At 51.3% G+C, this 14,163-nt stretch overlaps 1 protein-coding gene across 3 annotated transcripts in view; it reads right to left on the reverse strand.

Moving 5' to 3' along the window:
- Positions 1–2,243: 2,243 nt before the first annotated feature.
- The window catches only part of LOC121159024 (desmoplakin), a 42,325-nt gene continuing 30,405 nt past the window's right edge, over positions 2,244–14,163 (reverse strand). Inside the window, exons 18-24 of one of the 3 annotated variants that reach the window (XM_040984013.1) lie at positions 12,708–12,901; positions 11,693–11,855; positions 11,166–11,249; positions 10,669–10,776; positions 10,056–10,154; positions 8,814–9,311; positions 2,244–6,159 (exon numbers count right to left, since the gene is read on the reverse strand). In XM_040984013.1, the coding sequence (XP_040839947.1) occupies positions 2,911–6,159; positions 8,814–9,311; positions 10,056–10,154; positions 10,669–10,776; positions 11,166–11,249; positions 11,693–11,855; positions 12,708–12,901 (4,395 nt within the window). In that variant the 3' untranslated portion in view covers positions 2,244–2,910. Of the gene's footprint in view, positions 6,160–7,016; positions 9,312–10,055; positions 10,155–10,668; positions 10,777–11,165; positions 11,250–11,692; positions 11,856–12,707; positions 12,902–14,163 lie in introns of all 3 variants that reach the window. The other 2 variants (XM_040984012.1, XM_040984011.1) reach the window with 2 other exon arrangements.

Here is a 14,163-nt window from a genome sequence, read left to right on the forward strand (position 1 = left end):
GCCTGGTCTGAGTCCACCCCAGGAGGCAGGGGCAACGGCTCAGGTGGAAGGTCCCTCCCTGCCTCTGGGATGAGACACCCAGATGGAGTTCCTGGCTCCCTGGCCTCTGCCTGGCCCGGGCCATTTGTGCCAGCATTTGGAGACCGAACCAGTAGATGAGGGAACCCATCTCCCTGCCCTTCAAGTTAAATCTAAAAAAATAGAGGGATCTGCATGGTGGTATTTTCATTATTCACTAAATATATTCGCATAGAGTTTGCTTTGTGGTAGGCATCTTTATCTTGAAAAGATTTAAAGTATATGGGAGGATGGACGTGGGCATTTTAATAAGGCACTGGAACAGCCGCAGATTTTATCCCCATGGTGCTGAGAGAACTGCAGTGTTCTTTTCAAAAAAGAAAAATGATGACAAAAGTCTGATCAGTACCCAAAAATATGAAAGTGGACCAATAGCTGCAGGGAGGTGTGGATTAAGGTGTGAGTTTACCAGTCATATATTAACATCCTTCTCATCTCCGTGGTTAGATTGTGTGGGAAGCGGGGATCTAGTCGTGGCTGTAGCATGCTGACTCCGTAGCAGTTACATGAGTTTCCATGGTCTGTAATGTACCATGTATGGGAACCTTACCCCAAACATGACCTGCGCTGGGCCAAGCGTGTGCCCTGTGCAGGACACAGACCTCTCAGTGCAGTGACAAATTAGCCAGCAGTTTGTGACTGGTCAGCACTTGTCCACTGACTGCACCCTCTTGCTGTTACTGTAACATGAGCAGCCGTTCACCGGTGCCACCACCATCTGTGGAATCATCACACTGCAGGCGGATTGCCAGACCCATGCTAGGAAGCTTTGTCAAAACTCAGTCGGGTCCCCTTTCACCCATATGTTACAGCCCTACACTACCAAGTGCTGTGGGGCTGTAGATGAGGGTTGTAAGACGGTGATCTGGGTTATATGGGTGGGCCCCTCACTTTGTGAGACATTGCTTACCATTTGCTCAATGTGAGCGCCATCATAAGACACGCCTATGAGCTACAAGGTGGTGTCCCCAGAAAGCAGCCATGACCGTCTCCTGATCTTCAGAGCTGCATGAGGGCAGCCTGCAGTGGCAGCCAGCTCCCCAGCCCTAGCCCAAGCAAGCACATCTCCACAGCAGAACTGGCTGCTGCTTATTTCTGTACCATGCATTTCCAGTGGGAATTCATGGCTTCTAGAACAGTGCATGGCACACAGACATCAGTACTCTGAAAGATATGATCTTCAAGGCTTCGAAATTAGGAGTGTACCAGGAGCGAGAGAAGGAGAGGTGAGCTAAGGAGGAGAGCATTGCCCTGCAGGAGAGGTGAGCTAAGGAGGAGAGCATTGCCCTGCAGGAGAGGTGAGCTAAGGAGGAGAGCATTGCCTTGCAGGAAAAATGGCTGTTTAATGAGGAAGGGGAGGTTTTCAGTCTAAGTGCCAAAAGCCTTCATTAGGCAAGTATTACCCCAAGTCATGATCTTTTTGATTCTATACAGGTAGTGTTTGATCTGCTCTCTTTTCTCTGGAACCTGTCTTTGAAAGCGATCCCACTGATGGCTTTACGTGTGCCTTCTACCCCGCTGCAAGTACAAACCAGTAACACTCAGGGAATTTGTCTATTCTTCTGAATCTTCGAGATACCCAGCTCGATACTAGACATGGTACAAGTTCAGTAAACTCATGTCAGATTTAATGACAAACGTCTGGCTTTCATAGCTTCTCTTCGATCAAAGCGAATCGGCTTATATATTACACTGGCATTCAGTAGAGAACCACAAAGTTTTCTGGAATAATTTTCAAAGATTGAAAGACTGAAGAACAGCTTTGTTCCCCTCTTAGGGACAAAATGAAATACCCTCTATTTTTGAGGGTACCTAAAAAAGGAATGTAACCAACTTTTATGCTGTTTTTTCCCCCCAATTCTGAGATACTGACTTTTTGCCACTGCTACTTGGCACTTACTGCCCAGAATAAACTAGGTGAGCTCCAAGCTGGCCTCTTTCTACCAGTTCATTCCTGAGCAAACTATATGACAGGCACTCAACAAATACTAGAAGAACCAAGTTCCGAGGAAACCCTCTAACAAGAATTCTAAGACTGCTTAAGGTCTTGCTTCCCAGGATCTAGCTAACAAGTAGTTTTAGGCCTACTCTACAATAAATTAAAAACCTGCTCTTAAAGGCCCTTGTGGATACAAACAATGTTCAATGAAAACACAGAAACTTCAAAAGTCTAAAAGTTTATTGCTAGAACTGCAAACTTCATAAAGATGCTTTTTTAAAGTACATAGAAAATGACAAGCAAAATAAACAGAGAACTTTGACCCAAGAAAACTAAAGATTACTGCTATCACGCCAATACAGTCAAATTAATAGCAAACCAAACAAGTACATTAAAGGGCATATGGGCTTTACAATCCACATCCTAAAGGATCCTAACAAGGACTCACTCCCAAACAGTCGGGATAGGGATGGTTGTGCAGGGATGCGATTTTCTCCTAATACAGAACATGAAAATATATGGATGAGGGGCCGAACGGCTAACGTTACCAGTGACCAGTTTATTTCCAAGTACTGAAATCTGGATTATAGTCCAAAGAAGTTGAAGCAGAATTGGTCAGAAATCTAAACAGAGCGGAAACAAATTCTAACTTCGATTTGTGCTATCCTTACAGCTGATCATTCGGCACACCAGTGCACTGCATTACATGAACTAAAAAGAAAATGCCACCACAGCCTTTCGCTAGCTGATGTCAAGCATGGCTGTTTTCTTGAAGCACAGCAAAATTCTATCACTATATCGCCAAGCACCATTTTTTAAAATTGTTATTATTATCACTACCTAAGTGGAAATCAATGCCAACGAGGGCACAGAACACCCGCCCAAGAAGCCCACTAGTGCCCGATAGAGCTACTACTGAAGGAGTAGGAATAGGAGAAGGAGGAGTTGCCCGTGGCGTCGAAGCTTCCCCTCCGGGAGCCGGAGCGCGAGCCGGAGCGCGACCCTGACCGCGAGCCGGAGCGCGAGCCGGAGCGCGAGCCGGGCGCCGAGGACATGTTGTAGGGGCTGGGTAAGCCCTTGGAGGACACGGACGCGGCCTCCAGAAGGCGTAGCCCCGTGATATCCTCCACCATGGAGCGATTCATGGCATCCTTGTAGGAGATTTTCAACTTGGTCTTGGGGCAGGTGAGGATCTTGGCGTAGCTGCTGGTGTCTTGCAGCCTCTGGGCGGCTCGGCCGTCAATGAAGCCCTTCCTGATGGCCTCCTCTGTGCTTATCCGGCCGTGCACTTCGGGGTCGACGAGGCCCCCCGTGAGGAACTGGAACTCCAGGAAGCGCTGCCCGGCCTCATAGGGGAGCCACTTCTCTTTCACGGCCTCGGCGGCCGACATCTTCTTCTTGCCCTTGACGCCCTCGAAGCCGATGAAGGCTTTCTGGGCGGGCTTGAGCCTCGTGGCCATATCCTGGTCAATGAGCCCCTGGGAGACGGCGTCCTGCAGCGACAGCTTCTGCCCTGTGGTGGGGTGGATGATGCCGCCCGTGCACGCCTGGGCCTCCAGCAGCCGCTGCCCAGTGATGCTGTCCACGATGCCCCGCTCGATGCCCTCCGTGATGGAGATCTTCTCCAGGTTTTCCGTGTCAAAGATGGCCGCAATGGGGCTGGACTCTTCCAGCGGGTCGGACAGCGAGCTGCTGCGGATGGTCAGATTCCGGACGCTGGAGATGGTGGAGATCTTGCTGACGGACTCGTGTCTGGAGCTACTGAAGACATCGTCACCGATGCTCCCGGCTAGGCCGGCCCCTCCGCCGCCACCGCCACTGGCGCCGTTTTTCAAGGAGATCATGTCGGCAAACTGAGTGAGACTGAGGCTGCCGGACCGGTACTGATCAAAGAACTTCCTCTCCACCAGGCCCTTGTCAATGGCGTCCTGAATGTCGTACTGGCTGCCCGTCTTCCTGTCGACCAGCACGACGCGCGTGGAGCCGTCGGAGCCCGTGATGGTGATCTCCTCCCACTCGCACTCCTGCTCACACAGCTCCTTGAAGGTCTCGTAGTCGATCAGGCCCTTCTTGTAGGCCTCCTGCACGGACATCTCCTTGCTGCTCTCTGGGTCCACTATGACCACTCTCCGTTTCCGCAGGGTGTTCTTCTGGGACGTCTGCACCTGCTTCTTCTTTTCCTTCAAGGGCAGAAGACAGAGCCCCGTCTCCTCGTCCTTAATGCATCTTTCTTTGAGCTGCAGGTACGTGAGATTTTCTTCCGTGTTGGGATCAAAGAATCCTTTCGTGTCGTCGCTCGGATCGGAAAGGATCTCGCTGAGCTCCTCATTGAAATAGCCCCGCTTGTAGGCCATGTCCACGGGTAGGCGATGGCTCTCCTTGGGGTCAATGATGCCCCCGGTGGCGATCTGGGCTTCCAGTAGGCGGATGCCGTGGCCCTTCTCGATGAGCTCCTTGTTCATGGCTTGGAACAGAGAGATGATATTTCCGGTCTCGGGGTCGTTATAACCTGTCACGGCTCGCTCCGCAGACAGCAGCTTCTCCTTGAACTCGATCCCCACCAGGCCTCTTTTATAGGCCTCCTCCACCGGTAACCTCAAGTTGCTCACAGGGTCTACGATGAAGCCAGTCGCAGCCTGGGCTTCCAGCAATTCCAGAGCGGTGCCTGGTCGGACCAAGCCAATTTTCATGGCCTCATAGATGCCGAGCTTCTGCTTGGTGGTCTCATTGTAGATGCCTGCTATGCAGCTCGAACCCTGGAGGAAGTCCTTAATTCTTTCGCCGACCTCATCGTAAGAAATCTGGCCCGACTCCAGCTCGTTCACGGTGGACGGCCTCAGGATCCCGGAATCTACGAGCTCAGTGACGGTCACGGGCTGGCGGATGCCCTGGAAGGACATGCTCCTCTTCTGGACCGACAGCAGGAGCAGACCCGTGTGCGGCTCCACGCGGCACCGCTCCCGCAGCTGCATGTAACTCACCTTCTTCTTCGTGACTGGATCCACAAAGTTTTTCTGACTGTCTCGGGGATCGTTCAGGGACCGGTACAAATCTCTGTCAATGAGCCCGCGGGCCAAAGCGACATCTTTTGGCAAAAAGACACTGTTCACGGGGTCCACCACGCCCCCCGAAGCAAGCTGGGCTTCCAGCAGGCGCATGCCAGTCTCCCTGTCGATCAAATTTTTCTTGATGGCTTCCGACACAGACACCGTCTTGCCTGAAAATGGGTCATCGAAACCCGTGATGGCCTTTTCCGCCATGTAGATCTGCTGGCGGTCGTCGAAGTCGATGAGGTCCCGCGCGATGGCGTTGTCCACGGTCAGCTTTTCATTCCGGTGGGGGTCGATGACGCCGCCCGTGGCCGCCTGGGCCTCCAGGAGCATGACCGTGGCCTCCGGGCTGATGAGCTTCTTCCTCTTGGCCTCCACCAACGAGTATTTCTCCTTGGGAGAAGCAGACGCTCCAGCGATGGCGCCCGCGCCCCGGAGGAAAGGCTGGATTTCCGAGGCAACCTCTTCCACCGACTTCTTGCCCTTCAACAGCTTGTCCAGCGTCGTCTTGTCGATCAGCTGGCACTCGTAGAGCTGCATGGCTGTCACCTTCTTCCTCAGCCCGTCGAACACCAGCTTGGAGGAGTCGACAGTCCACTCGCACTCGGTCTGGGTCTCCCGGTGGGACCCGTACGGGCGCTGCTGCAGCTTCTCGATCTCCCGCTGCAGCCGGGAGCGCTCGGTCTCGAGCTGCGACTGCGTCTCCCGGCTCGAGTCCTCCAGCTTGCGCCGGCACCGCTCCTCGATCCTCTTGATCTCGGCCTGCAGCCGCTCGATCTCGCTCCGCAGGCTGTTCTTCTCCCGCTCGCTCTTCTCCCGCTCCGACTCGATCTTCCGGATGGCCTCCTCCTTGCGGGAATACTGCGTCTTCCACTGGTTCAGGTCGTTCTGGATCTGCTGCTTCTCGCTCTCCAGGCGCTGCTTCACCCTGGTCTCCGCCTCGAGCGTGGCCTTGGCGCGGCTCAGCTCGTCCTCCAGCCTCTGCAGCCTCGCCTTGTCCTGCTCCAGGACTTTGATCTTCACCAGCAGGCTCTCCCTTTCCTGTACCACGTGGCTGCACTGGTTCTTCGATTCCTGAATCCTATTAGATGCCTAGGATTTAGAAACAAAGAAAAGAGAGAAAAAGAATCATGACTGCCAGAATTTAACTTCCTTCTCCATCTTAAACAAAAATGAGTTCAATTCTTTTCCTCTCTGTGTTCTCTGGATATACTTTTAGTTATCACAAATGCATGGCACATTCTAGAGACCTGCGTTTGCCATTTTCATAAATGGCAGATACTGTCATGATACTGATTTCCACACAGGAACTCTACAGCTGTCTTGTTAATCATCGACAAACACGCACAGGTTCATTCCAGGCCATCCTACCTGCTCTGTATCTACAGCTCATCAACCCTGGCTACACTGCCACGCTTACTGAAGCAACACGACACGTGAACACATGGCCGCCCCACCCAGCCCCACACAGACACTGTCTATGAAAGGCAGACGTATTAGAAATTAAGTTATTTTTGTATTAGGAGTTAAACGGACAAGACCAAGTAAAAAGAAGTGCATTAGGATCAGGAGCAAAGGAGAACAGCCATGCTTGCAGGAAAATCTTCAAGCAGAAAAGTGATTTTGAAATTGCGCCGAGTCACGGCTCACTCAACAAGCACGCTCTCCCGGACGGTAGCGTGGCACACTCAGAGGCGGCGGCACGTGCCAGGCGTTCCGAGCGGGGCCACGTGAGCTGCACACGTGGCCTTTGACGCACTGACAGAACGGGCCAAGCAAGCAAGGACGTTGCTCTAAAGCAGTTATCTGGGTTATGGCAAGCAGTGGCGGAACAAAAGAAAAGTCAGACTTGTAAAGGCATCCGTGCAGACAGCAGAAGCACAGTTCAGCCTGCGTGAGAGTTAACGAGGCGACACACAGTGAAGCTGGGATCAAATATTTGTGAATACCTCTAAAGCCTGCTTTTGGAATTTTTCAATTTCCTGTCTCAAATTTTCCCTCTCTCTCTGCAAATCATTAATGAGGCCCTGCAGCTCCAGGGTCCGGTTGTTGCTGATCTGCAGCTGGCTCCTGAGCTCGGAGATGGTGGCGTTCTTGTCGCTGTCGGCCTCGCTGCGGCCCCGTCGCAGGTCGTCGTACTCCAGCCGCAGGTTGCGCAGCTCCTCCTCCAGCATCAGGTGCTCCTTGGTCAGGTTCTCCGTGAGGGACTGCAGCCTCTCGATCTCGATTTTGCTTTCGTTGAGGCTCCTGCTCTTCTCTTCTATGGCCTTCTGGAAATGCTCGTTCCTCAAGTGGGCCTGCTTGACGCTCTCCTGCTCCTGCACCAGCTGCCGCCGCAGGGCCTCCACCTCAGCGGAGAGCCTGCGCAGGTCCTCCTGCGTCCTCTGCTTCTCCCGCAGGTGGCCCTCCAGCACGTCCCTCTGCTGCCGGAGGTCGTCCTCGCTCCTCTTCTTGACCACGGATGCCTGCTCCAGCTGCTGGGTCAGGCTGCTGATTCTGGTGGCCTGCTCCTTCAGAGACCTCCTCATGCCTTCTAGCTCCTCTTCCAGCTTCTTCCTCTTGGAGGAGTCTTCGGAGGCCGTCCTCTTGAGCCAGCTCAGCTCCTCTTCCACCTTCTGCTTCTGCACCTGCAGCTCTTTGAGAGAGCTCTGGAACCGCGCGAGATCCTGGTCCTTGGTGGCCCTCTCCTGAGCCACCCGCTCGTAGTCGAGCCTCAGGCGCGTCAGCTCCTGCTCCTGCACCTTGAGCTTGCCGATCGTCTCGGTGGCACTGCTGTTTGCCTTCTGCAGGTCGTACTGGACCCTTTGCAGCTTCACGTTCTCGTCTTCCAGGCACTTCCGCTCTTTGGTCTCTTTGTCTATCAGCTGCTTCAGTCTTTCGATCTCCTTGTTTTTGTCCTGAATCGTCTTGGCAGCGTCGTCGAGAGACTGCTTGTACCGCAGGCCCTCCTCCGTGCGCATCTGGGTCACCTGCCTGAGCTCGGCCTCCAGCTGCTGCTTGCGCTGGGCCATCTCCGAGCCGCTGGCCTTCTGCTGCTGCATGCTGTCCTCCACCCTGCGGAGGCTGTCGGTGGCCTGCGCGAGGGTGCTCTTGAGCCGCTTGACCTCCTCCGACAAGCTCCGGTTCTCCCTGGTGAGCTGGTCAATCTGTGCGCGGTACCCGCTCGTGTCCTCCTCCTTCTGCATGGTCAGCTGGTGGATGGTGGTCTTGGTGATGTTGATCTCCGTCTCGAACTGGTTCTTCAGGCTGATGATCTGCTCATCGTAACTGTTCCTTACCTTACCCAGTTCATTCTCATACTCCCAGCGGCGCTTGGCCTCCGCCTGGAACTCGGCCTTGAGCCGCTCGATCTCCTTGTTCTTGTCCTGGATGGTCTTGGCGGCCTCCTCCAGGGACTGCTTGTGCCTGGCGTTGTCCTCCGAGCGCTGCTGGATGACCTGCTTCAGCTCCAGCTCCAGGTGCTGCTTCTTCTGCTGCATCTCCGAGCCGCTGGCCTTGTGCTGCTGGGCGGTCTCCTCGGCGCGCCGGCGCTGCTCGCTGGCCTGCACGATGCCGTCGTTGAGCCGCACGATCTCGTCCTTCAGGTCCCGGTTCTCCCGGGACAGCCGGTCCAGCTGATTCCGCAGGTTTTTGGAATCATCCTCTTTCTGCATGGATATCTCCTTGATGGTGGTCTTCGTTATGTTAATCTCTGTTTCGTACTTGTTCCTTAAATTACTCATCTCCTCATTATAGTGGTTCCTTACCTTTGCCAGCTCACTCTCATACTCTCTCTTCCGGGCGCCCTCCTCCTGCAGCAGGACCCTCAGCCTCTCTATCTCGTACTCCTTCTCCTTGATGGCTTTCTCAGACTCTAGCTTCTGCCAGCCGAGGCTCTCCTTCTCGCTCTGCCTGGCTTTCTGCAGCTGGTCGTAGTCGCTCTTCTGCTGGTCGAATCTGTCTTCCACGGTCTTCCTCCTCCTCTTCTCGTCCTCAATCTCGTACGTGAGCCGCGTGATCTTCTCGTTGAGCTCTTTGATTTGGGTGTAGCACTTGTCCAGGTTCTGCTTGGCCGACTTCCCGTCCAGCTCTGCCTGTCTCTTGAGCTCCTCCAGGCTCACGAGCTTCGCCTTGAACTGGGAGCACTCCGCCTGGTACTTCTGCAGGTTCTGATCCAGGAACTTGTTCTTGTTGCAATTTTCTGAGTTGGCATCTCGGGCCAGTCTGAGCTCCTCTTCCAAAACCTCAATCTTGGTATTTTTCAGCTGTGGAAGACAAAGCAGAAATTACATTGTATTCACATCATAAGATAGCAGCCGTTCTTTCCCTCCCAGGCACTCTGCATTCTCACCAACACACACACACACACACACACACACACACACACACACACACACACACGCACACACACGTGCACACATGCGTGCACACACGCACACACTCGTGTGCGCGCACGCCCTCTTAAAGTATGATCCAAGGGGAAACTACGAGACAAACATTCGAGAAGCTTGGATTCTTAATTTTCCCATCAGCTACTGGTTGGCATGATTTTAATCAATGATGCTTGTTTCCTTATCAGTTAAAATGATGTGATTTTATGCAAGATCAAAAGCGATGGTCTCCTAGATGATGTTCCATATAAACTCCAGGCCAGTATCAGAAATGAAAAGTGAACTGAACACGCACAATTCCAACCCAGTCTGCCCAGGAGGCACGTGTATCCAGAACTCCGACACCAAGGGTGAAGCAGTGAGCCACCCAAGCACGAACTGGAGTGACTGCTTCTTGACAAAGGCAGGTAAGTGCAATTTTGCAACTATCCCCAAAGTCTCTGTGGGCAGCACTGTGGAGCAACTGATCCCTGCCTTAGGAACACGCTGTCTACTCAATCCAAAATTTACAGGAAACACAGTTGGAACTGTATGTTTTGGTTATAAGTGGCAGTAATAATAACAGTCTCTCCTTGTGTGTTTCTTTGATGCGCCAAGGAAATAAAGTCAGGGGGTTACCTTCAGATCCTCTAAACTCTTCAGCATCTCGCTTAAGAATCTGTAATAGTCTCCAGATCTTGTAAGTAATTCTATGTACCGAGCGTGGATATCTGCAGCCTGGAAAAAACAAACAAACAAATAAATAAACTCAAGAAAAGTTATATTCAAGTTGACCAACTTTGTTTTCTAAAATAATGAAAATAGTGACGTAATGCCCTTTTTTGGTGAGGAATGTAATGGCCTTCTCTCTATCAGGCTAATTCCAAAACCTGGAATCACAACAAAACAAATGCAGAAGTGAAAGCAGCCCTTCCCCATAGCCCCAGCTAGCTTCCCTAAACCAGCCGGCAGGTGACAGGCTCTGCTGTCTTCGGGAAGTTGTCATTTTAGAACTCTGGTATGCACTGTCACTTTTTAGAGCTGTCCCCAACCCCATGCAAGAAATCTAAGTTCCATTTGGCAAAGACTCTAATCTCAAAATGGTATACTCAAGCCTTGCCCTGGTCATTTCCTCAGCAGTGTCACATGCCACAGCCGTAAGAGAGGGGGCATAAACCCAGCCTAGCTGAGGGGCGAGTGCAGACACTGCGGGGCGAGGGAAGCGAGGAAGGCAGACGGATGGCACACGCACCTCCTGCATGATCACCCCGGAAGGGGACTGCACCATTGATCTCTTGATGGGTATGTTCAGGAGAGTCTCCAGCCCCGAAGTGTACGACGCCAGCTGGAGTTCGTAATCCTGCAGGAGAACCGAGTTAAGACAGTCTAAGTGTGCTGGAAGGCCAACTGACATCTGTGATCCATCATTCTAAGTCATCACGCCGTGCTTTGAATAACCAGCCTCAGAAGCCGCATGACCCTCTGCTCACCTGACTAAAATTATGCAATGATGCATCTTTGCACTCTAAGAATTTTGCACATATCACTAAAGAATAAAGACTAACCCGTTCCCACAAATACCATCAACACACCGTGAAGTCAAGTTAGGGAATTGCCAACTTTGCTGGTTTGTTTTGGACAGAATAAACAGCCCCATGACCGTGCTCACGGAGTTCATCCCCGCGAAGGCAAACTGGCAAGCAGGCGCTGATGACGCTTCTGAGGGAGCCGCAGGTGAAACCAACTTACCTTAATCGAATTTGCACAAAGTTCAGCAACTTTTTGTACTTCCTCTGATTTGTCTCGTTTGCCAGATATTTCATTGTGCAAATTCTAAACAAAAAAGAATATATTTACAAACATTACAATACACAAATGTTTTAAAATTTTTTTGATTTTGTTTTTACTGTAAGAGTTTTCGGTTTGTTACTACTACTCATAGTTTTGGTCACAGCTTAGGAAAAGGAAGGAAAGTCTTCCATTCTATGTTATCTAGAAGGGCTTCTTGTCTAGTTGGCACTGCTCTTTGGTCCTCAATTTGCAAGGACACTTTGCAATAACACAAAAGCAACATCAGATTTATACATGATTTATATGTTCACAAGTGCATCTCTGCAAATATCTCAATGGCTTTTCCTCCAGGCATTCTTTAAACATTTATGACAAGGAGGGACAATATAAATTCATCGTTTCAGACTCAGTCGCTGCTGTGAAAACGGGGCCACGCAGTTTCTAGCGCACTAACTCCCACACAGCCGCGGAACGGCAGGTGCTACCTTCTGCTCATTCAAGAAGCGCATGACGGTGTTGGAATCCCCAAACTTCATGGATTCCAAGGAGTCCTGGCGGCGCTTGGCATCATAGAGCCACTTGCAGAATCCTTGGTAGTTATCGCGATAATTCCTCAGTTGCTTGATTTGTTTCTCCAGGTCCCATAATCTGGGGGAAGCAGATAGAACAAAATTACTGTTAGTATTTCCTAACATGCGTAATGCAGAGCTGCCCAGCACCACTACCTGGGACAAACCCAGGAGAGATGAAACCTCTGCCCTCTGCTGCTGAATCTGAATATAATAAAATCCACTGAATTTTACTTTAAATCAATAACTGTAAGACAGATGAGTTATAGCTCAATAGCAACGCTTTTCAGAAACACCCACGAAAGCTGGCAGCTTGATGGCACAGCAGGTTCAGCCACTGCCTGCGACACTGGCATCCTCTGAGCACTGGCATGAGTCCCGCCGCCTCCCTGCTAATGGCCTGGCAAAGCAGCACAAGGTGGCCCAAGTCCAGGGCTCGGGCGCCCAGGCGGGAGACCCGAGGAAGCTCCTGGCTGCTGGCTCCAGCCTTCCTGGCCCAGGAACAGTGGCTACTGAGTGGATGAGGCCACTGATGGAAGGTCTCTCACTCGTCTCTTCCTTCCTCTCTCTTTCACATAAATTAAAACCAAAACCAAATATTGCTTAAACAAAAACGCTGCCAGTGAAACAGACTACAAGAAAGGCCATTTGGGAAGTACGTGAGGCTTTTATCTGCAGTCATAAAAGTTTGGGAAAAGTTCACTCTCGGTAGCTGTACCAGCTGACATCATAACAAGAGCTCTCAGGGAACCAGACGAGCCTGTTAAACGCCCCCCGTATTTCTACAAGAACCTGGAAGACTATCACAGTAAGTCCTCTTTCGTTTAGAAGAAGCAAGTCCATGAGAAGAGGCAGCCGTGGGGGCAGCCGATGCGGGGGCCTGAGACACCCTGCCCACTTGTCCCCCGCGGCCGAGGCTGGGCCCGCGCACCTGTAGTCGATCTGCTTGTCGATTCTCTGCCAGCGGTCGGTCAGCTGCGTGACTTTCTCACTGAGCTTGCCCAGGTCCAGGTCATACAGCGGGTACTGCTGTGAGGTCTGAGAGTGGATCTGCTGAGCTTTCTGCAGCTCTGTCTTCATGGTGGCCAACAGGGACTTCTTCAAGTTCAAGTCGTTCTTTATTTTCTGCGAGAGTAGGAAGAAAAAAAGGGCTTTCAACCCTATTTGTATTTTTCAGTGATAACAATCAATCCAAGAAAATAAATCTGCTGAATTGTGTTTTCCAGTATTTCTTCTACTAAACTAGTTCCCTTTTAAAACAGACGAAAGATTCAACATGCAAGCTCCTTGGAGAAACGCTGCAGCGCCTATGGCATGCCCGCAGCCATGTGACATCTGTGACGACGGTCCCAGTGCAGGGGTCTGCGGAGGCCGGAGCCCGGTTTCACTCAGTACTCCCCAAGCAAACACCAGCACAGACCACTTGCCCAAATATGTGGTGACTTCAAAGAGTTTATGGAAAATGGTATTAACAGATCTTTTTAAATGCAAAATTTTTTTTTGAGACTCTTGCATTTTTTCCATAAAAACACACTGTTCATGTGCTTTTTGAAGGCCCTTTATATGAATGGATTTACAAATTTTTTGCTTTGGGACCTGGCGCAGTAGTCTAGCAGTTTTAAGTTCTTGCCTTGCATGCAGCCAGGATCCCATATGGGTGCTGGTTCTAATCCCGGCAGCTCCACTTCCCATCCAGCTCCCTAGTTATGGCCTGGGAAAGCAGTTGAAGATGGCCCAAAGCCTTGGGACCCTGCATCCATGTGGGAGACCCAGAAGAGGCTTCTGGCTCCTGGCTTTGGATCAGCTCAGCACCAGCTGTTGTGACCGCTTTGAGAGTGAATCAATGGACAGAAGATCTTTCTCTCTGTCTCTCCTCCTCTCTGTATATTTGACTTTCTAATGAAAAGTAAAATAAATCTTAAAAAATATTTTTTTTCTCTGAAATAAACTTAAGAGATAAGTTTATTTAATAGAGGTTTATTTAATTCTATTTTCTCTAAACTTTGTGAGGTCACCTCACAGTTCCTCTAACTGGGACAAATGGTACCAAGCATAAATGGCCAATGAAACTGAGAAACCCTGCAAACATAGATACCCGGTGAGCTCTAACAACTGGGAAGGGGGTTCTTGTGCTGTTTCTTGTAACTGTCCCCTGCCACAGGCTCAGGGTGGAGAGGCAGCATGCTCATCTGCTTAACCCAGCCTCACATGACAGGCCAAGGCTGGAAGGCAAAACTCTAACTGCATGAGTCGTCCCCTGCTGCCTCCCGGGGCTGCGTGAGCAAGAAACTGCATGCAGCAGCTGCAGCTGGGCATCACACTCCAGGGCTCTGCTGTGGGCATCCCACCATGGACAAAGAGCCCGCTACTGTGGGCATCCCACCATG

Source organism: Ochotona curzoniae, unplaced genomic scaffold (genome assembly GCF_017591425.1).
Source record: "Ochotona curzoniae isolate NIBS_2020 unplaced genomic scaffold, NIBS_Ocur_1.0 contig_4064, whole genome shotgun sequence".
NCBI lineage: Eukaryota > Metazoa > Chordata > Mammalia > Lagomorpha > Ochotonidae > Ochotona > Ochotona curzoniae.